The following is a 22316-nucleotide window of genomic DNA, read 5'->3' as shown; positions in this document are numbered from 1 at the left end:
GAGTGTGTGTCTTGTGAGCCCTGGTGGTGCTGGTTCCATTTAGCTAAAGGGGACTGTATGAATTGACCTTTCTCAAGGAGGTCTGGGCCAAGGCTGAAGGCATACTTGTTTTTTCCTACTGATACCTCGGCTTTTAGGTGGAGTTTGTTTTACTTGTGCCACATACTGCAGCTCCAAACATAAAACAGGAATTACTCAACCCTGCTGAAGAATAAAGTGCAGCTAAATGTTGCTTTAGGCTATAGCTAAAGAACAGGCTCTGCCCTCTAAAATGCACATTTTTCTGCAGCATGAGCTGTGTGAATGTCTGGTCTGGGGTTTCTCTTCTGTGAGGTTGAGGATCTGTGGTGTAAGTGTTCCTGAGCACATCCTTCAGGCTTCCTTTGCAGGTCATGGAGAGATATGGACTTTTCCAGAGCTTGACTCACCTTACATATTTTATATGTCTATTCTCTAGTGAGATGAATCATTCCCTTTAAGATCCTGTCTGCCTCATCTGTCCTGTCAAATAACTTGGCTCCCCAGCCCACTGTGGGAGCTGAGCTGACGGCTGTCTGCATGCACAAGTGTTTCTATCCCCCTGGCTCTCCCTGGGAGACACCCAGATAATTGCCTCTGAAACGAAACGTGGGTGTTCACGAAGGATTCTCTGCTGCTGGAGCTGCTCTGTGCTGTCAGCAAGAGGAGCAGTGTGCCAGGTTTGGCTGCCTCAACCCTCAGAGCCCTCCCACTGCCCTTAGCAGGCTTCGCGCTGGTCGTGTGTCCCTTGTGGGGCGTTGGCGTGTCCTGCAAAGCCAGGGCTCGTGTGGGCTGCAGCACGCAGCTTTCACTATTCAGGGTACTTTGGAATTGAGGGAAAAACCCCAAACAGTAACACCACAAACTAATATGCTTAAGGCCACAGGTGCTTGAGAGGGACCACAAATAAAATTGCGTCCAAGCTCTGTAAATCGTATCTGGGGACAATCTGTTCTCACAAGGGCAAGCCTTCTGTGGAGGGATAGAATGTAAGAAAATATAGTGCAGAAGGTAGTCTCACACCTGAGGAGTTGCAGCTGTACTAATCACCAAAGATTAGGAACAGTCCTGCCCTTAACAGGCCACAGCTGTGTCCAGTAAGGAGAAGAGTGTTACAAAAGAGTGGGTTAGATGGTGGAGAAGAGAGATGGAGTTTGTTGGTTGTGCTGATAAGGAGTCAGTGCTGTGAGAAGCTTCCCATGAGAAATCACCAAGAGAGTATGGAAGATTTACAATAAGAGGACAACAGCCTTCAAGGAATGCAATCTAATAAATTTGCCATGTAGATGTCTGAAGTTTTGCAGCCTGAATCTGAATCCCATGCATTGCCTTTCAAACTGATAAAAGCCCTGCAAATTTTCACCCATGAGCAGGTTCTGCTCTGCTGAAGTACACAGGCAGAGTAATTGGAGATGAAGATGTGTATGTCATTTGTTTCTATGGCTGGCAAATATTTACGGTTCTTGATGGAATTTATTGCCACAAATGATTTCCACTCACATTTGGTCCTGCCTCAGATGTAAAAAATTAAATTGTTGCATGAGTTAATAGGAGGATTTACTTAAGGCATCTGTGTATATATTGACAAGTCTTTTGCTTCTTCTTTGTAAGCAACAGGCTGCTTGGCAGGGTAATGGGATACCCAAATTTTTGTTTAGAAAAATGGCTAATATGTTTCTGTATTTTAATTGGCTGCTAAAAAGGAAGGAGATTAAAAGGGGGGAGAAACAGCTACTGAGTTAAAAAAGATAGAAATATGAAAAACTTACTAATTCCCTTCAATGTAAGCAGAAGGGAAGGAAGGGCTTGGGCTTTTTGAATTAGCACACTAAAACTAGGATTGGTCTGGAAAGAATTTAATTATTTGTGCGTAAGTTTAGGCTGGGAAAGCCAAACATTTGGCAGACCTACAATTTTAGACCTGCTGGTTTGTGAGCCCTTTGCACATTTTGACTTAAATTCTATGTTATGAGTTCAGATTTTTAGGACAGATTTAAATGACAGTTTAAAAATATATCACATATATACTACAGGTTATTAAGGGATTATCAAATGACTATCACAGATGGCTATGAGAGGGAAAAAGATCTAGGAAAAAGTGGTCTCCAGAGAGAAGTCTCTGCAGATTATTGTGAGATTGGTCTGAAGGAAACCGCAGTCCTTATCCTTAAGTGTGAAGTACCTGGAAGAAAAATCAGACCTTCAAATGCATCCTAGTTTTCCTAACAAAGCAATGGCATTGCTTTAAGATTTTCTTTTTTCTGTGGTTATCTCACATGGTGAAAATTTAGACACCATTCTGAATAACAGTTTCTGGATATCCATTACCTTCAGGAGTAGCTGAAGTCAGTGTCTGACCAGTGCTTGTGATAAAGTCTTGCTGAAGATTGATTTTCTTACAGTGTTAATTTCAATTGATGTGTCCATAAGTGAAGCTATGTACAGAGAGATACTTTAAGATACTCAGTATGATAGTTTTTTAAGTGGCATTGTAACTTTCCAGGTACTGGGAACTTTACTGTCATGTCTTTATATTGTGGAATATGGACATGTTGATGTTTGGGAAACACAGTCATGGTGTCTGCTTGGATGAGTCCATACCCTAGGGAGAGAGCACAGCCATGGTGATAGGCAAAAATGCAGATTGTCTGCACCTATTTTCTGGCTCCTCCTGGGTAGCCTGTCTGAGTTTCATATCCAGAGCTGTATAATCTGGGCTGTAATAGCTCCTCTGCTCCTCTTGCTGTAAAGCCCTCTGTGAAAGGAGCTGCATCTCAGCCTGTTTGTTCAGCAGCCACAGGGACCTGTCCTCAGTCATTCTAGAGATTTCCATGATACAGGTGGGAAAACCCAAATCATGATGCCCTACTCCGGTTCCCTCTGAGTAAACAAAATTGCACAGTCAAGAGAGGGGAAACTCCTCAAATAAGGATCATTTTTTATCAGGGATATACCTGATTTTCACAAAGCATCTGTAGAGTTTATTTGAGAAGGCTTACATGGAAACACTATGAGCCAGGCTGACAATTACCTGGAAAGCTATAAACAAAGGCTATGAATGTACCTATGGAACAGCTCCTTCAGGAGGATATTTTGTATTCCTGAACATGCCCAAAACTCATCACCAACATTTGTGAGTTACCCTCGGGGTGGGGGTGCACCCAGCCCCAGAGATGTGTTGGATTTTCACCCCCATCCATTGTCTGTGAATCTTGTTGTGAGGCAGCTCTTGAGGCACCCTGTAGGGGTGTCAGGAGGTGTTAGGAGCAGGACTCTCCTGTGTGTTCGTTAGTGAATGGAAAATAGGCTGCTGCTTCCCAAGGAGCCAGGCACAAGTGTGAAGTGTGAGAAGCTATTCAAAAGCATTGCTGTCAAACAGGAGCCTCGGGTCTGATCCCTGTCACAAAAGTAGCATTTATGTACTGCTCTGAAATTTAAAGAACTATACAAAAGCTTGATGTCTTTCTGTTCTTTTTCCTTTCCCCCTTCCCCCCCACCCCCCCCTATTTTTTAGTGAAACTGCATTAGTAAGTCACTGGGGTTTTTATTTCATTTCCATGTGTTTATCAATAGTTTGCAGACAGTGGGAAGGCAGTTTATCATCTTGAAGATTTTAAGAACCGGAGTGTAAGCTGCAGTGGCCCTTGGACATTGCACTCGGCTGAAAAAGAATCTCATTCATGTGGTTCATTATAGAGATTTTTTTTTTCTTCTCTGTCAACTCTGTGCAGAAGGAATTCTTGCTGAATAGTCCACAATGGTCACCCTGCAATTCCTCTCCTTAATGAGCTACTTCAGCTACTTCTCACACAAATATATTTCAGAATAACTGGGCATAGATATGTAGGTATCTGGGTGGTTGGTGGTTTTATTTGGTTTGGGTTGTGGTTTTTTTTGTTGTTTGTTTGGTTTTTTGTTTAGTTGGTTGATTTTTTTTTCTTTTTTTTTTCCTCTGAAAACGATTGTCAGTCTTCATTTTCATTTCAGCTTTCAAGCCTGTTGAAACAGCAGCATTCCTGTCATTGCAAACGTTATTCAGCCGTGTGAACTGTGACTCATTCTGAAAGATTACACAAATTTCCCTCCCTGGTGTGCACCTATCCTCCTGCTGTTCTCTGTTTGCAGGCTGCCTGCTGCAAGCAGAGGTCAGGGGGACATGCAGCTGCAGAGCTGGCTTGCTTGCTTGCCTCCAGGCTCATGCTGTGCAGAGTATAGGAGTCCAAGTTTGCTGCAGGCAGGAAGTTTCAGGGTGAGAAATGCTACTTCTGTTGGCTTTTGGGGTAGAAAAAACCACCAAAACTCAATATCCTTTTCAGCATCTCTTCAATAAAAAAAAAAAAGCAAAACCACCCCCCCCCCAAAAAAAAAAAAAACAAAAACAAAAAAACAAAAGAAACAACCCAACACCCACAACAAATCTGAAAAATAACCCCCTAAAGGAACAGACCTCATGCAGACCCCCTGGCTCACACTCTCACACTCACTGTAGACTATGTGTACTTTGGCTGCAAAAATACCAACTCATGATACCAGCTCAAGGCAAATGCCATCTGGTTTGGTGGTCCTCTTTAATAATTCTTTCTAATTTTACCTTCTCTTTCCTGCATTTCTCTCTGGCATCAGAGGATCCCTGCTGTTGCCGTGCTGGCTCTTGTCCTGGTGCCACAGACCAGTCCTGTCTGGGGGCTCACCCCTCTGCCTCCATCCTCTCCAGCTAATTGCTCTCTCCTGCCCCTTTTTCCAGGGCTTCATCTGAAGTACAGTCCTATGGGAATCCCGAATGGGGCTTCTGATTGTATTTTATTGAATGCCAGCCTGAGCCTTTGAGGGAGAAACCCCATCCTGTCCATTATGGAAGCTCAGTTAATTGAGGATGATTAAAGGGAAGCTTGATAGTACCTGCCTGAGCATAGAAGTGAGCTATGGCGCCTGGGGATGAAAGGCCACGAGGAATCAATCTTGATTTAGTACAACTTAACACCCTGCTTGTATTTTTATCTACTTGAGGGCAAGAGATGACAAGTCTAAACTTCCCAGCATGACAGCGGGCAGAATTTGGAGAAGGAGGTGCAGGTGGGAGCACAGAGCCCTGTTGCTCTGCAAGCACGTGTCTGAAAGGCCTTCTCTGTCCCATTCTGTCTACATGGGAAGCATTGCTGGAAAAGCTGGCAGGATCCCCAAGGTTCAGAGCTGAGGGAATGCAGAAAGCACCCACCAAAGCTACTTCCTTGGGGCTATGTAAATGAGGAGTGGTAGGGCTACAGGCTGCCACACTTTTATTTTTTCAGGGAAGCAAAGAATTCTGGTATATCTGTCAGGCAAGTGTGGGAGAGGAAGAGGGCTTTTCTCAAAGCCCACAGGGAGCTTGTTTTCTCAATAAAATCTAGATCTTGAAAAAGAAAACAGCTTGCTTGTAGGGGTTTCCTTTGGTAATTTGGGTTTGCAATCCAAGTTCTTCTTCAGTGGACATTCATACCTGATAGATATGAAATTAAAATAATATCACTATTTTTGAGATGTTTTGATGTAGGATTTGGTTATTTAGATCTTGGTTTTCATCATGCATTTCTCACAGCTTACTTGGGTGTCCTAGAATTATTGGGTTAACACATGTATCCTGGAAGAGGAGCACTTTCTTTCTGAGTTACCTGCATCTGCTTTCAAAGCTGATCAATTTTGAATCATAGTTAGGTGCTTTTTCACTGTAGTTGAAGCCCTGCTTTGTTCTGAAATGTTTTTCATGTGTAGACAAGCCCCCAGGAAACGATTTTAGTTTGAAATTAAATCTCCTTAGCTTATTAGCCCATGTAATTTATGCTTGCGTTGCCTTTAAGGTGTTTTTTGTTTTGCTTTGTTTTACAGACTGTAAGATGGCACATTGAACTACAGCCATGGGCAAGTCCAACCCCTTCCCTCAACTATGAGGCCTCAAGGTTCCTAAAGTACATTAGCACTTCTCAGGTAGGTTTTTTGTTTCAGTCTCCATTTAGAAAACACTTTGTCTGATGCAGATCGTTCCCTCATATCTAAGGCATTAACATCACACCAAAACTTTTTGAAGCTGATTTATTTCTAAAGTTGCTTAACCTAGCACTGATGGTCAACATGAATATAAAGGTCAAAACACAGGTTTGAAAGAATGCATTATTTCCATGTTATTTATTTCCAAATGGGTTTGTGTCCTGACAGGAGTATGGTATGACTGAAATTCTAGATGTGGTGTTTCTCTCTCTCTCCCCTCTCTCCCTCTCAGATGGAAAAATACAGAGCACTCTGTATCAAGAGAGTGTATTCAACCTCTCCACCTCTCAATAATAGTATGATAAGCAGGCTCATTTTACTCCAAAAGGAGGCAGTTGAGGTTCCCAGTAAAATGAGAAGAAGGCATCAGACCCTAAGTTGGACAAGTTGTTTCAATGATGCCAATAGAATATTGATATTTTCAGGACAAAAGTAACAGCCATGGAAATTGGTGGGTGTATGTGCTTTTTAAAATATGGCATTTCCAAATCCAGATTGTGCTGATGGATACTTCCAGCCTTCAGCATATATGGAAATTCGTGGGCCATCATGTTTTAACAGAGCCATCACTTATGCACAACAGCATCTGTGTGTGAATTTCCTGTAAGAAAAAAATGGAAAAGGGGCTGGATGCTCACAATTCCAAGAGGGCAGATGCTCTTGGTACCCAGGTCTATCAGCAACTGACCCTTGAATAGAGAGTTGACAGCATCATTACTTACTCTGAAGAACAGCAAAAAGCCCCAGGTGCCAACATCACAGAAATGTCATTCACGTATGAAATTCTTTGCTAATGCAGCGCTTTTGAGGCTGAGATAATTTGAAAAACCTCTAAAAAAGAAGATAGCAGGGTGTTCATGTATTCTCCAGCTTGTAGAGAATTTGCTAAATTCTCAATAAAATGACATCTCTGCTGCTATTCATGCCAGCACTGAGAGGGCACAAGGCAAGATCACGCATGTGGGACAGCAAGAGATATGTGTAGAATTGCTTGTTTTGTTGTTCAGAAGTTTGCACTGTGGCAGGCATATTAAATTTGAAAACATCCTTCATCTCAGCAACTTAATAAACAGTGGCAGGTGCTGCTAAACTCCACTAGTTAGGTCAAAGCCTACAAGTACATCAATTAACAGAGGGTTTATTGCTTTTGACACATTCAGCGAGAAGTTTCATTCCCAGAGTAACTGACACTGGTTGGGGGAATAAGCATAAGTGAAAACAAAAAATGGGAGGAATCCCTGTTCCTGACCTGGCAGATATTACAAGATGAGTAACTGATGGGATAACACCATGACTGGTATGAGCACTTCTGAAAATGGCATCCTGCTTATGTAGATAAGCATGGGATGTCACTTTCCTTGTTTGCTGAGCAAGTGTCTACTAATTACTGTGCCAAAGTTCAGCCCCATGCCATTAGTGTAGAATGGCTCAAACTGCTGGAGCAGGAAGGTGCCATGTCAGCAGGGTCAAGGTGTGGCCAGAAAAAGCATTTTCAGTGCTGGTATTTTATGATCAAGAGAAGCATCTTTCTTGTGCTGCTCTTTGTACAGCAGCAGTGAGCAGAAGCCCGGAAGACGATGTGAGCACAGTGCATCAATTAATCATGCAACAGACTGATGATGGTGCTAAAGGCAGGTTCAGGGTTTGATTTCTGTTTGGTTCTTAAAAAAAATTTTGTTGGTGTTGTTGTTTGGTTTTGTTTTTTTTATTTTTAATAGCAAGAGCTATTCAGTAGCAAGAGCTATTCAGTAGCAAGAGCTGTTAAAATTGCTTCAAACTCTAACTGTTGTAATTGCTCATAATGCCATGAGTCAATTAAGTGGCAGCATTGCAGAATCTTAGTTTTCTGTAGAGAGTACATTATTCTTCTGTGTCTTAAATTAGTGCTTATTATTGCAGTGCCATTTATTCCTTGATTGTTATGCGACTGAAGGGAAATGGGTAGTGGGGTGCAGTGCAAATCATTGCTTAAACTTTGTGAATCCTGGGAACAGCATGAAGAGATGCTGTATTTGCTTTTATGAATTTTCCATGGGAATTATGAGCCAAGGAGGAGCAGGGAGATGATGATGCAGTGTACAGCTCTTTGAATGTGAAGCTCCAGGTAATGATCTTTCAGAGCATGCACTTCTTAAAGAATGAGAATTTTATTTACTTATTATAAAGTATGTGGTGAAGAGTGCCACATTAAAGGCTGGGTTCCAGGTTTTGCTCTCACCTCTGTGTAAAATTGTTTCATTTCTGTGGTTCCAGGTGGGATCAGAGCAGTGCTTTTTAATTTGGCTAGGAACGAGAACTGAGCCTCTGCAGTCTGCTGTAGAAGAAGGAAAGGAGCAAGATGAGAACATTCTGTTTAGGACTGATATTTAACCTGGTTTTGTCCTTTCCACCATTTTAGTTGTTGCCTTTTTAACAGTGCCAGCTCCCATTCTGCAGCCAGGGCTGGTACTGAGCCCAAAGAACAACTTTTCATCACGGTGTCCCAGCTAAGTTCCTGCAGCTCTTCTCAGCCTTTGCTTTCTTCTCTGCATGGTAGCAACCTGTGCCCCGCAACCCCTGACTGATGGCTGGGCTGTGTGGGTTGAGAAGCCCTTCAAGAACAAACTGTGGCTGCTGAAGCTGGTGCAGAGCAGTTCAGCCTTTCCTGGGCAGAATTAGCCACAGCTTTGGTGCTTCCTTCTGCTTCCCCTTGCCTCCTTGCCACTGCTATGGTGAGAGCCATACGAATTGTACCAGCTCTCCATCCACTTCTGTGCTCTGGCTCCTGCGCTCTGCAAAGGGTGCAGCAGCTCTGTGCCTGCCTCTTCCAGAGTGGATTTAGAGGAAGAGGGTGGAGTGCAAGTGGTGGCCTGGGGGTGAAATTCTGGAAATTCTGGATGGATGGGCAGAGCTGGTGCTGCAGGCAGGGGCTCCTCTGTAGGGTGTCACTCACAGGGCCATGGCTTTGCTGGCTCAGTCACTGTGGGTTTGGCTGTTCCAGGCTGCTGCTCAGCTGCTGGCAAAGCTGACTTCACCCCTCAGTGATTTTTGTCACTCTGATGAACCAGTGCATTTTCAGTCTTTGCTTTCTCGGTCTGTACAAGGGCTTTGACTTATGGTGTCCCTCCCTGCAGGGTCTCTATCTCTTCTTTAGCAGGGCTTTTATCCTGGCTTTAGACTCCAGATGTCCAAGCCAGCTCAGCATGGACACACATGCTATGATTCCTCTATTTAGTTATGTACTTGCTTAAATCCCTTTGTTGTTGGAGAGGGCATGTGTTGGGGTAAAGATTAAATCCCTTCTGGAGCTGAGATCCAGAGCACTGTGGGTAAGGTACTCATTGCAGAGATGCTGCAACTTTGTAATTAGAGTCTTGATTTTAACATTATTCAGGATGCAGAATCCACTCCAAGGTTTGAAAAGAAAAAAAATTTAAACATTTCAATGCTGATACATCTTTTCCTCATGGAAAAAAAAAAAGAATTTGGGTATAGTACTAATGCTTAATTATTTGCTTTTCAAACTGCATTGCTCTCTGGGGAATTATGTAAGCCTTAAATTTCACCAAGCGGAACAGACAAACAAGGAAAAAAATCATCAGATCTTTGTAGCCGTGTATCAGATTGACAATAAGACTTAAATTTAACCAATGAACATTTTTCTTTTTTCCACTACTCCCCCAGAAGGCAAATTAAAAACAAGTTAAAAGTCTTGTCTTAAAAAGAAATATACTTTGATTTCAACAGATTTCGTGTGAGCACATGAACCTGAGCAGCTTGAAAGGGTACTCTGAAACCACAAAAAAGCCCTGGTCAGTCTGTCTTGATGAGAGGTTTAGCCTCATCCATCGAATCAGAAGCAAGAAATGCCGTCTCTATTCACTTGGGTAAGTGCTCTCTTTAAAAGAAAGGAAATTGTTTCATGGCAAGTAGCTTCAAAAGCCCTATAAATACAACACCAGCCACAGCAAGGTTGTCTTCTAAAATACAAACTTTGTTCAGGTGTGTTTATCATGTGTTGATGTGCTTCTTAAGCTTCATTTTTAGGGAAAAATCCTTTCTCCATGAGGGTCTTTATTTTCCTTTGCCTTTCTAATATTGGTATGAAAACAAATTGCTTGATGGTGAGTTGTGAGTGGTAGTTCATGTGGAGGAAGATGGAAATCAAAGAGGTAAGCTGAGAAGCCTACAGCATCTGCCTTGAGCAGAGGTGACTTGCAAGCTGCCAGGGATTTCAACAGCATTGCTTGCAAAACTTCATTAACCAGCTCTGGGACAAATCAGTACATTTCCATATGAGAGTGTGTTTGCTTGACACCTCAGGGATGACACGTGCCAAAGTGATAGTGGCAAAGGCAGCTGTGCTTCACTTTGAAATGTTTGCAGTGTTTATGATATTTACAGCACTTGAGAGTGAAGTTTTCACTCTTCTCAGAAGGAGTGCTTTTACAGGTAGCAAATCCACACATGCAGCCTGTTTCCCTGCTAGTAAAACATTCTGTTCTCCCAGAGGATGAGGGAGGTCAGTCCTCAGAGTGCCTCAGGCCATCAGCACACAGATACATTAGGAGAATGGTCACTGGGATCTGGGGCTCATTTCACACAGATCACCACGTAGAGCTGCCTGATAAAATTGTACTTGCTGTCCTGAGAGGCAGCTTTAGGTTAGGGGTGTATTGAAAGGCTTCATCTCCCTTGAACCAGTGGAGTTTATTTCTGTGATTTTGCTGCTGAGGATTTACAAAGGGAGGATAGCAAAGAACCGTGCTGGGTGGCATTTCTCATGGCAGGTAATACCTGCAGTGAGCATGGTGGGGAGGCAGGGTGCCCTCTAGTCAAAGGGAGTAGTTTTGGTTAATTTGGCTGGGTTCATACTTTGAGTTTATCTGAGCTGTAAAGACCCAGATCCTCTGAGAGGGAGGTGCTCTCAGGTTTTGTTCAGCAGCACTGCTCTGTGGCAGAATAAGAATATGCCCCTTAGAGATAAATCACATATACAGAGAGAAGATTTCTCTTGACTACTGTTGCTTCTTATTTTCTGAGTGTTCTTTGCAATATATTTCAAATTATACTTACCTGGCATTAATGCAAGATAGAGGTTTACATGATTCTTTTCCTTCTCAGCTTTTCACGTTCCTATAAAACTTAGGAGAGATGCTGTGCATGCTCAGTTCCAGACTTTACTGTCTGACTGTGGTACTGAGTTATTGCCTCAGGGCCCTTCTAGTAGTCAGTAGGGAGAGGCAAGCACATTCAGGTGGAAAATCAGCAAAGCTAAATAGCATTCTGGAGGCAGGTACAGCTTTCTTTGGTTATAGTGGAAGTCTGGGATAAGGTAGGTGGCTGCTGATTTTTGGATGTCTTGGCAAAGTACTCAAAGTTCAGTGGAATTAACCTAGACCTTGCCCTTCAAACTGCATGATCATTAATATTAGACCTGAGCTCCTGTGTTGATGTCCATTTTCCCTGTTGTTAAGGATCAAATGTGGATTGAGAATGGTGTTTTTGTTGAATTGTCCAGTAGGCTCAACACAGAATTGATTTAATCTGTGCTAGGAAGTGCAGATTAAGCACAAAGCTGACCAGCACTGAGTTATTTTGCTAATGGTTTAAAAAAAAACAAAACTAAAAAAACCTAGCCAAAACTGAGCTAGTGTGTGCATGCCAGTGCTTTATATGTGGTGCTATTCTGTGTATGGTCCAGGGAGCATGAGTGCCAGATTTTCTGTAGTGATGGAACACTCGGGTTTAGCAAAGATCAAAACTGATGTTGGCTCTCCCATCAATCATCAGATACACACATGCAGTAAGTAACCAACCAGGATGCATCACATGAAACACCTGAAAAATTAAAGAGAATACTTGAGGTTATGGAGGAACTTTGGAGCTTGTTACTGCATTATTTTTCCCCTAAGACTCACTTCCTTAAGTTTATGACAGACAGAAAAGTAATTTTGTTCTAAGGCAAAAATCCACTTTAAACATTTTTGTTATCTCTTATGTTTCATAAGGAGCAAATGGGGAGCAGCTGCTTCTAATGAAGAGCATTCACTGTGGAGAAAATGGATGGGGAACAAATGTGAAAGTTCAGTGGGAGTGTTACCAGGAATCCTGAATTAAATCCATATATCATTAAAAGTGGAATAAAACATGCTGCTTAAGCTTTGCCTCCTTGAATGCCATAGAAGAGGTTCCTTGTGAATGGGACCGAGCAGTGTCTGGAACATCTGGGGATCTTTTTGGATTAGAATTAGTTGCTTCCACTACTGGGAGGCAGCAATTTTTGCTGTTTTTGCTTGGGGGACAGGATTTCCCAGTGTGATACATAATTGCAATATGCATTAGTGAGCTCTAGTTATTAGTGCCAAATCTGCTTAGATTAAACTAAGTCAGTTACAAACACTACAGGCAGGCACTCAAGCTGGGATAACAAAAATGAATGGGATTTCAGAAACTTACCAGCAGAGGTTTAAAGAGTCTTCCTGTAATACAGCATAAATGCCATTTCAGGTGCATCCTAAAGTGTATGTAGGAGCTTTAGGATTCAGGCAGGGGGTCCATCGCTTTTTCCTGAGCTGGTGAGCTCAGTTACCTTCCTTTGAAAGAGAAGAGGAGAGGGGGGAGCAGAGAGAGGGAAAGCTGGACCTTAACTTGCATGTGCTTACAGCTGTGTCCTGTGGTCGCTGTGGGAGCTGGAGTACCTGCAGTTTTCAGGCTGGATCACCTACAGGTGTCCGCTAGAGCCGTGCAGAGGGGACAAAGCAGCTTTTGTGCCGCTCGGCGCTCGCTGTGCCCCCGTGCGATGCAGGGGCCGGTGTGATGCTTCTGCAGCCCAGTGCCTCCTATTGTGAGTGCAAGGCTCTGTGCCCCGTGCCCCTCTGCGAGCCCTGGGAGCGGGGAACAGCCCAGGGACAGCGCTGCCCGCAGTCTCCGGGTCAGCGTGGCTGCCCTGCCTGGCGGGGAGCGGAGCCTTCCCTGCGCAGCCGGGAGAGCCGGGCGGGTGCGTGGGGCTGCTGCTGGGCATGGCCCCCCTGCCCCTCCGCAGGGCTCTCTGCCACCGGGCTCCTTCTCCCTCCCGGGAAAACAGGGCACTTCCTTCGGCAGCTTCTGTTTTGCTGCTGATGGAGGCAGCAGCTGCTCTCTCCCGATGGCGAGGCAAGGCCTCGCCCGTCTTCTATGACCTCCACACCGTCCTGCTAAAATCATGATCCCTTTTTAAGTAACACATCTTTCTTTAAGTAACTACATCTTTGCTGGGAGACCTAATTTTTTTATCTTTCTCATGCTGCATTATCCCTTTGCATGATCACGTGTGAACCAGTTCCTTTGGAGAAGACCTGATTTTCTCTCCTATATATTTTTTTTTTTTCTGGATCTCTCTTCAGGCATAAATTTGAGCTGTTAACTAGAGTGCCAGAAGACACATCATGCCCGTCTTTACCCTCATCTGTATTTTTTTCCTTTATTCCCACCGCTGTGAAGCTCCCTTTGCAGTCCACATGAGCAGCAATCTGTTTGGAGGCAGCCTGAGGTTTGTCTGCACCAAAAGCATCTGGCTTGTACCAGCTGGTATGGTTGGAAGTGTGTCATGGACACACGTGGCCATCAGTCCCTGGTGGGCTCATCACTAGTGCTGTGACTGTCCCCAACAATTCCCATGCTGTCCATTTTTAGCCAGTGTCTCATTCCTGAGGGATTACACTGCTCTTTGTCCCTCGCTGTCCCTTCTGTAGAAAGCCACATGCAAACAAACATGTCGATTCACTTGGTTAACTTCTGAACTTTTTTCCTAATGTGTGTTGAATGTATTAAAAGAAAACTCCTCTCTTTTCCTCCCACACAGCTGTATGGGTTGGAATCCTGTGAATTAGGGTTGTTCTTAAAAGCATGCTGGGCTATTTTTGCACACCCTGTCTCTTCCTGTTTTCCCAAAGGGAAGATGGTTGAGGAGAAGACAGAGTCCTAGGGTATTGTTAAAGTGTGCTTGGCCAGTATTACAGCAAGTGTCATACTGTGTTGGTAACTTCCAAAGCAAATGCTCTTTCACACATTGTTTCATGAGTTGAATTCATTTTATCTTACCTGTCTGTCATCTGTGTAGATCATTTAGTGCTGGCCTAATGTTGTACCACAGTGTGTGACGTGATTTAGAATGTGCCACGTTTCACATATTGATGCAAATAGCCAAAACTATTTCAGACCCACATCTTTGCTTAGGGTAACTGTGGTGTAGTGTAGCAGGTGCTCTGCTAGTACATCTAAGGGTGCTGCCCTGTCATGGTCTGTGCACAACAAATAAATGCTCTGCTGTTAGTACAGAGTGAATAATCTCAGTTGTACAATTTGCAGTACAACTGATTTGAAAAAATCTTAATTCTCCTCTCAGTGCTACACGTGTGTATATCAAACAGCTTAATTTTGTTTAAGTTTAATGTTTAGTGTATGATTTGAATCACATTTGGAATAAGCTTGGAGGAGTAGGAATTAAGAGAACATCCTGTTTTACAGAGTAGGGAAGGCCTGTGGTTCAGATGTGTGACTGCAATGGTAAATACCAGATTTTTTTTCATTTTAGTGCATCCTGTGTGAGCCACTGGGCTGTAGGAGGTGGGAATATGGCACAGCCTTTTAAAACATGTCTTCTCACAGAGGCAGGGACTGAGACAATACTGCTGTACAAGGGGGCTATTAATTTCTCTTCTTCTTTGGGGTCTTCACCAAATTAGCAGCAATCTTTCTCTCAGGTTTATGTAACAACTCTGCTACTGTTGTAAAGTGCTTATTTTTAAATATGCTATTTTAAATCTGTGTCTTCCTGTCCACAGAGAAAGAGAGGCATTTGGTTCTTGTGTCTTGTCCATACTGGTGGTGACTGTGGGTCACGTTTGTAACAGGTGACAGATGTGGTGTGAAATACGCCAGATTTTTACAAAGTAGTATTGCATCCATTTTAAATGTATTTTCTCATCTGCTTATGGCTTGGTTATTGGAAGTTTGTGCAGCAGGGACTAAGGAAAGTATTGTAAACTTTTCAAGAAAAAAAGCAAATTGAAAATGCAGACATATATATAAACATAAAATATTAATGTAAGTAATGACAGCGCAAAGATTCCAATGTTTAATTTACTTTTGTACAAATTCTTCCAGCTTCTGAATTAAGGAAAAGCTCTTTGGGAAAGTTATCAGCCTGGCTAAAAGTGGTTTAGTTCTTGCCTAGAAAGTTATAATATTGCATTGAGCTTGAATTTTCTTCAAGTTAATTCATCCTCAGAATATCCTACTCACTAATAGTTCCTTTAGCTGCATTAATAGTTACTTTTTTTTATATTTTTATTTTTTAACATAGTTTAGGCAATGATGACAACCAGTTTGAGCTGAGCATGGCCAACAGTGGGTGTGAGGTGCATCGCTTTGACCCCAGCATCAAGTCAGCTCACATTCAGCAGGGCCGGCACCTCTGGCACCATCGGCTCTCCATCGACTGGAGGGATCCCAACCCAGCCATCGCAGCTCACAAACTTCACAGCAACACAAAGAAGCTGGGCACAGTGCTGAATGAATTTGGGCATCAGAAGGTAAGGAAGGGCTTGTGTGTCAGGTTTCTGACTGCAGGGTTAGGTGTTGGGAAAGCTCCAGATCTCCCTTCTTGCTGCCTGAGGAGAAACAAGCACTTTCCAAGCTCTTCTCCTGATAGTGGATTTTTCTTCAGCAGGACTTGTAATGCATTTCTTTTAGGGGTGCCTTTTCTCTTTTGCTTTTTCTGTGTGCTGATAACAGCCACAATGATTTTAAATCCCTAGCTGTATAGCAAACCCTTTCTTTCTCCTTCTCACTTCCTTTTCCCTTGAAGCATCTGGTGACATTGGGGTGCTAGCACATTTAGTCCTATGGAAGTTCTGGTCTTTGCCTGAGTAAAACTACTCACAAAGACAAGTTTATAAAGGGAAAGCAATATTTGCAACAGTAATTAGAAGAGAAGAGGTAATGGATGGTTTGTTGACATTTTCAAGGTCACTGTTCCTAATTACAGTCCTCAAAAACAAAAACATCCTGTTTTGAAATTGGCAGCAATCGGTGGGGTGTTTTTTAACATTTCCCAGTTTGTTTTTAAGGAACTATAAAGACATTAAGAATCTTCAAATCTCAAATAAATGTTGCCATAATACATTTCAGGAAGTTCTTAGGTTGCTTTTAAGAGAGTTTTTCCTTCAGAGGATATACAAACATGAATTCAAATGCTAATATACTTCATTGCCTGCAGCTAGTTCTGCTTGTCTTTGTTTTTCAAGAAATAGGCAGCCTGGGCTAAAGGAGGTGCTCTTCTGTAAGATTTACAAAGCAAGCAGGGAAACATTTGTTTGGCTTGTTATTTAAAAATGCAAGATGCCCTTTTCGGTTCACTTTTTACCTTTTTGAAATGTTTTCTTTTGGTTCAGCTCTACTGATTGGAACATTTTGAAGATAAGAGCAGAGAAAAGGAGCCTTTTCCTTCTTCCTAGTCACACTGTAACTGTGCTAGGCTGTGCATTAGTGAAACATCTGGGGAGACAGAGATGCCTTTTCTTTGATGTGTGCCTTGCATTGTTTTGATTTTAGAAGAATTAGTCACACAGCAAAAAACTAATGACCCCATCCAGAAAAAGTGTACAAGTGACATACCAGACCTGCTGAGGCCAGTGTCAGGTTATCATGATAGGACAGAGGTGGTTGTAACACCTTCTGTGGAAGAGAAGGGTGTAGGGGTGAATTCTGAGTGTGTAACTTTCTGAAAACTGTGGGCTGGATGGCAGCCAAGGAACATGATGCACACATAACACATGCAACCAGGCTTTCCTCTAGCTGTGTACTTAAACATGGGATTTGGTTAAGTGTTTAGGTGCATCATGAACAGTGTATAAAGCCTCTTGCTCTGGTAGCATTTGAGGAGCTCCCCTGTGCAAAACTATGGCTTAGTGAAGTCAGGAGCTGACTTTCTCCCAGTGGGGATAAAGGTGTTACACACTCTGAGACTTTCTGGTGTTTTATACTTGTGAAATACCTGACTGGGCTGACTGTCCTCATGTTTTTCTGTTTAGGTTTTCTTTAACTTAGAAGGAAAGCAGCCTGAGAAGTTGTATGTTGTGTAGAGACCATTCTTCTGGTGAATGTGAGTGGAATGTTCCCTTGACTGAATAAATAAGTTAATTCAAAACAGTTTCACAGAATATTTTCCGAAGCACTGCTTTTCAATTAGAAAATTCAAACATGGTCTTCATCCCATTTTTAATTTAAAAAACCCTTCTGCCTATCCTCAACATTGTTCCGTTCCCACTTCAAGGCAGGAATTCCAGGCAGCTGCATTTAAAGTTTATGCCTCATTTTATCCATGCTTTTATTCTTTGAGATTTGGGACTTGATCCAAGACCCTACAAGTGACTGAAACTACTTCCACTGATGTTAGAAAATCAGGCTGATGAAGACTGCAGACAAGATCTCCTGAAGATCTTCCTGTTGTAGTCTTGAGAAGAAAAGTGGCATTTTGGGGGTTTTGTGTGCAAGAGAATCAAAGAACTTGGATGGGCTCATTTGCACCCTGACTCAGATGAGAGCACACCTGCTATTCTGCAGGCAATACTGGGACCTCATCCACCACCAGGGAAACCCACCCTGATATTTTGGCAAGAAATACAAACACTTTTTGGAGTCAGAGTGGATGTGAGAAAAGATTAGAAGAACTTGATCTTTCTAGCTGGCTATGTGGCAAAACAGTCCTCAGTTCTCTGAGGATTGTAAATAGCCTGGAGGCAGAGGACTTATCTAGTAATATATTAGGATGTGGCTGACAAAGGAAACATGTAGTCAGAGTATTTTTGGGAACCATTAGAGTGTGAAATCTCTTAAGCCCTGGAATAATCTCCAAAGGATGTAATGGGAGCCTTATTTCCTGATATACAGATCTAAACTGAAAATTTACTGGTGTATCTTCTGAGAAGAGCAATATTTTATCAGCCACAGGAAAGCATAAAGATGTAAAAATTGATCTTGCTCATCCTCCCTTCCCATCCCCCCTGCTCTCAGCTTTTTTGCTGAACATGCACACTCTGTAGTGCACTCTTGATGAACAGCGGGGAAAAAAGGAGAAAGCCACTGAGGGCCCATGATTCTTATGACTGTGGAGTTCAACTTTATGGAAGCATTCACTTTCTCTAACTACCTACAGGGGTGAGCACGCTACAATGCTGGTGTTTCCCATGGATTAGTGATAGGTGCATGGAGAGCTTCCTTTCTAGAGTTGTTGGAGAATTCAAGTCAGAAGGGATCTTGAATGGTTTGTGGTTCAGCCCTCTGCTCAAAGCAAGGCCAGCTGTGAAGTCAGACCAGGTTGTTCAAGGCTTTATCCACTCTTGTCTTGAAAAACACTGAGTTTTCTCCAGAGCAGAGACTTTCCAGCTTCTCTGGGTCAGCTGTTGTCCTGCTGGACTGTTCTCTTCATGAAAATGCTTCTCCTCATATCCAGTCTGAACATCCCTGATTTCCTTTCATGTCTGTTGGCTCTTGTCCTGCTTCTATGCACTGCTAACCCTTAACAAGAAATTCAAACCAAGCTATTAAGTGTATTCTGTATTCCAAAGATTGTGCTGTGAAGCACAATTAAAACCCTTCACAGAAAGGCCCTGAAGAGCAGAAAATGGACAGTGGTCATACATGCAAATTTTTATTTCAGTAGAAGTTTTCCTCCCTCTGGAGCTCTGCAGGATAAGTCTCTTGTCATGCCCTCAGTAAGTGCCATGAGTTTGCATTCCTTGGCAGTATGGCTTACCAGTGGATGAAATCGTTTCTTGTAAAACAAATTCATCTGCAAAGGAGGATCTCAGAATGCTGGGTAAAACCCTAATTTAATCAGGAAGTGCTCATAGCTGTAACTTTGAGGGGACAGCAGAGCTGTGTTCAACTCCTGACATTCAAGTTATCTCAGACAAATTTTGTAAGAGACCATACTGTGTCATTGTTTGTTATGAAAAGATATGTAAATCAATCTTTACATCCTGATTTTGATGTGAAGGCTTTAATTTACACTCTCTCTTCATGAAGATTTTTTTCTGTAACAACTTGGATAATTTTGCTTCATTTTATTGAATAGGCTTCAATTTAGGATTTCAAAGGAAAAAACTCTTCACCTGTTATTTAATACTCAACACAACTTCAAAACACTATACCCTGAAGTAATTTTGATTAATAACATCATCTCCTCCTAGGCAAGTAATTTATCACTTGCTCCTCTCCTCAAGTAGATACTATAGAATTTATTTTGTGCTGCTTTCAGCTTTGTGAAGGCTGATGTGAAAGGACAAGTATTAAAGAAAGGATTAACCATTTTTACTGAAAATCAGCTCTGTTGGTAGTACACAAATAGATATAAAAGTCTAGAGAAAATGTGTAACAGCTTAGATGTGCATGATGATTTTTATTAACAAAAAAAACAACTCTTCAGATTGGGAAATGTCCATGTTCAAGTTTTGTAGCACTGAAATCCATGTAATTACTCTTTACTATGCATATCTTAGGGCTGTAGGGGCCAGAACAGGCTTTTGAATTTTTGACCCTGCCTGGACAAAATCATTTCACTTTGGTTATCCTTTGCAAGGCTAGACTTAGGTATTGCCCAGGGAGCCTGGGGGTTGCTCAGTGTGAGTTGCATTCATTGAGGTTCACTGTGCCCTACCTCGGTGTGTGGGTGCCACCAGTGTTTGCACACTCAGCTGGTCTCAGTTCCCAGCAGGACCTCAGCACCAGCTGATGAGCTCCTGCAGACTGGTCCTGGTGTGGAATCCTGAGCTCAAGATGAGAAGCCAGGAGCTCAGAAGCCCAGGAGCTCTTGCAGGGACATGAGTCCTTGTCTCTGGTGCTGCTCTAGCTGGGGAACAGCTCCCATCACCTTGCTGGAGTGGGGGGCACAAGCTCAGATCTGCTCTGCTACGTGTGGCTTAGTGTCAGAAAGAACAAATGAGACCAGGTCTTTTGACTCGTTGCATCACAAATCCTAAAGTAAGTGTTTGGAATTCTGAATTCTTGAAAGGATTTAATTTTTTCTTTGCTTTTTATGCTTATCTGGGGCTTTTCCAGAATCTCAATTCTAGAAGGAAAAAACCCACCCTTCATCTGATTTTTAGCCTCATTATTTTTACATCCAATTTTTCTTGTGCAATCAATGGTCTCTAAGCTTAAGTGGCCCTTTTTCTGCAGCTGTTATTTACCATCTATATATAGCAGTGAAGAACAGCCTTTGCTTTTGCAGGGTTATCATTCTGGCCTTTCTAAGATTTCTCCAACATGAGAGATCCTCTATTTCCTATAACATCTTATTTGTGTTGTGCTGCCCCTCTTGCAGCTGGAGCATCAGCAATCAGTACTATTCAGAAGTCCCAATGGTGTCTCTGCTAAGGCTCAGGCTGTGACTGCCTTCTTCCTGGAAATGTCCTGTCTGTCATTCCCTGGAAATGTCTGCAGTTACTTCTTATCATCTTGTTTGCTTTTTTGTGACTCAGACTGTCTCCTTGTTATATCAGTTTCAGAATGGCACAGTAGAAAGAGTTTTGTCCCAGAACACTGAATTGTTTCATAGTGTAAATGGCTGGTCATGACCTATTTGCAGAAGGAGTAACTCTGCTCAGCAGAGTCCCATTTTAGTACTGCACCCTTTTGCACCAGGCAGATGCAATACCATAGCACTTAGAGCTTATAGTCTAAATAAATGACCTGCCACAGAATGGAGGAGCACGAACCTCACCTCCATTAACTTAAATTTCTACATTTGAGGTAGCTGTTGATGTCCTTATAGACTCAAGCTAAACTGTTATGGTGCAGTTTGTCTCATTCAAGGGCAGACTGCTGCAGTTTGAGCAGCAACTGGTGGGAACCCTTTGTTTGGGGGTCTCTCAGAGAGCTGGCAAACCTTACTCCCCTTGCTGAAAAGAGGCAGTCAAGCTGGTGCAGATGTTTCTACCTGCAGTTGGAAATGCTGCCTTCTGTAGCCTTGTAATAGTTGCCCCTGACTAATCCACAAGCTTATGGCACACAGTGTTTCTTTCCTGCATGTATGTATTTTTTCATTTCAGGGATAATGAAATCAAGGTGGTGATAGGTCTGTATTTGCTTAATCAGCTGGAGCTGCTGCTGCCTGAAGTATTTTAATTGTAGGTAGATTGAAGAGTTTGGCTGCAACTAAAAATGGGCTTGACAACCTCATGTTTCTGGAAGCAAAGATCTTTGGATAGTGATTAACTGCTCACCACCTCTTGCTTTTGGTGTTGTGTGCACAAAGTGCCTCATGCACTTTCCTTTACAGGTTTTCTTTTGGTCTCTTACATCTCCTTTTGCCTCATTTAAATTGTCTCCACCAGGAGCACTTCTCAAGACATTGTTAAGAATATTGGTATTTCTAGACAGCGACCTGAAGGTGCTGTTCAGTATGCAATTGTCAGGCATGGAGGAAAGATCTTTTTAATGATACCATTGGCTGAATATGGTGCAATCCATAGCCTTTTCTTCCCCTAGGAAAAGGCCTAGTGCAACACCTGAATTGTAATGAAAGTGTTGAAGCAGAATTTATTCAGGTCATCTTTCAAAATAAGAAATAAAGGCACTTACAAGGGATATTATCGTCTGCTAAAAATGAGAAGGGAAGGACAATTCTTTTTAGGGTTTTATTTTCCTTTCTTTTTTTTTTTTTTTGCTACCTTTGTTATGATTGTTAAGACCCTTCAGAAAAAAATCAGGTAGTAAAAATCTGCTTTTCCCCAGCTTTGCAAGAGGGCTGTGCTGTGCAAGCTGTGCTCAATTCCACCTTCCTATTTGACTATTTCAGTGTCTAAGAGTTGCATTCAGAGGAGCGTGGCACTGGCTGCAGGCACTGTGGAGCAGTGCACAGAGCTGTGCTGCTGCTGTAGGAAACCAGGCAGTCCTGTTCCCTCCTCCTGACAAACCTGCAGCTCAGCAGGAGCCTGGGCAGCCTGCCCTGCTTCACAAGGTGGTACCAGATGCAGGTACCTGCTGAGCTCAGACCTGTATGCACCCTCCCCAGCTGCTCCTTAAGCCACTAACCCTGGCTTAAACACAGTAATGTGAATTTTATGATTTTATTTTGGCTGAGGTACTGGATATCTGATCAGGGTGGTGGTCCATGGTGTGGCATGGGTTTAATGAGAACTGAGAGCAACCCCTTTCTATGAGCATCCTGGTTTTCCTCCACTGCCCATCTTTCTTGCAATTTCCCAGTGGTGTTGACATTACCAAGCACTTCAGACAAATGCCCTACTCAG

The 22316-nt window shown here is 42.7% G+C and overlaps 1 protein-coding gene across 1 annotated transcript in view; it reads left to right on the top strand.

Moving 5' to 3' along the window:
• METTL24 (methyltransferase like 24) overlaps positions 1-22316 on the top strand; it is a 45698-nt gene that overhangs the window by 14425 nt on the left and 8957 nt on the right. The window contains exons 2-4 of the mRNA XM_054630194.2: positions 5881-5979; positions 9766-9905; positions 15365-15593. Of these exons, the coding sequence (XP_054486169.2) occupies positions 5881-5979; positions 9766-9905; positions 15365-15593 (468 nt within the window). The remainder of the gene's footprint in view (positions 1-5880; positions 5980-9765; positions 9906-15364; positions 15594-22316) is intronic.

The sequence above is a fragment of the Agelaius phoeniceus genome, chromosome 3, assembly GCF_051311805.1.
Source record: "Agelaius phoeniceus isolate bAgePho1 chromosome 3, bAgePho1.hap1, whole genome shotgun sequence".
Taxonomy (NCBI): domain Eukaryota; kingdom Metazoa; phylum Chordata; class Aves; order Passeriformes; family Icteridae; genus Agelaius; species Agelaius phoeniceus.
The sequence above is the reverse complement of the archived record's forward strand: the minus strand, read 5'-3'. Positions and strand labels throughout refer to the sequence as shown.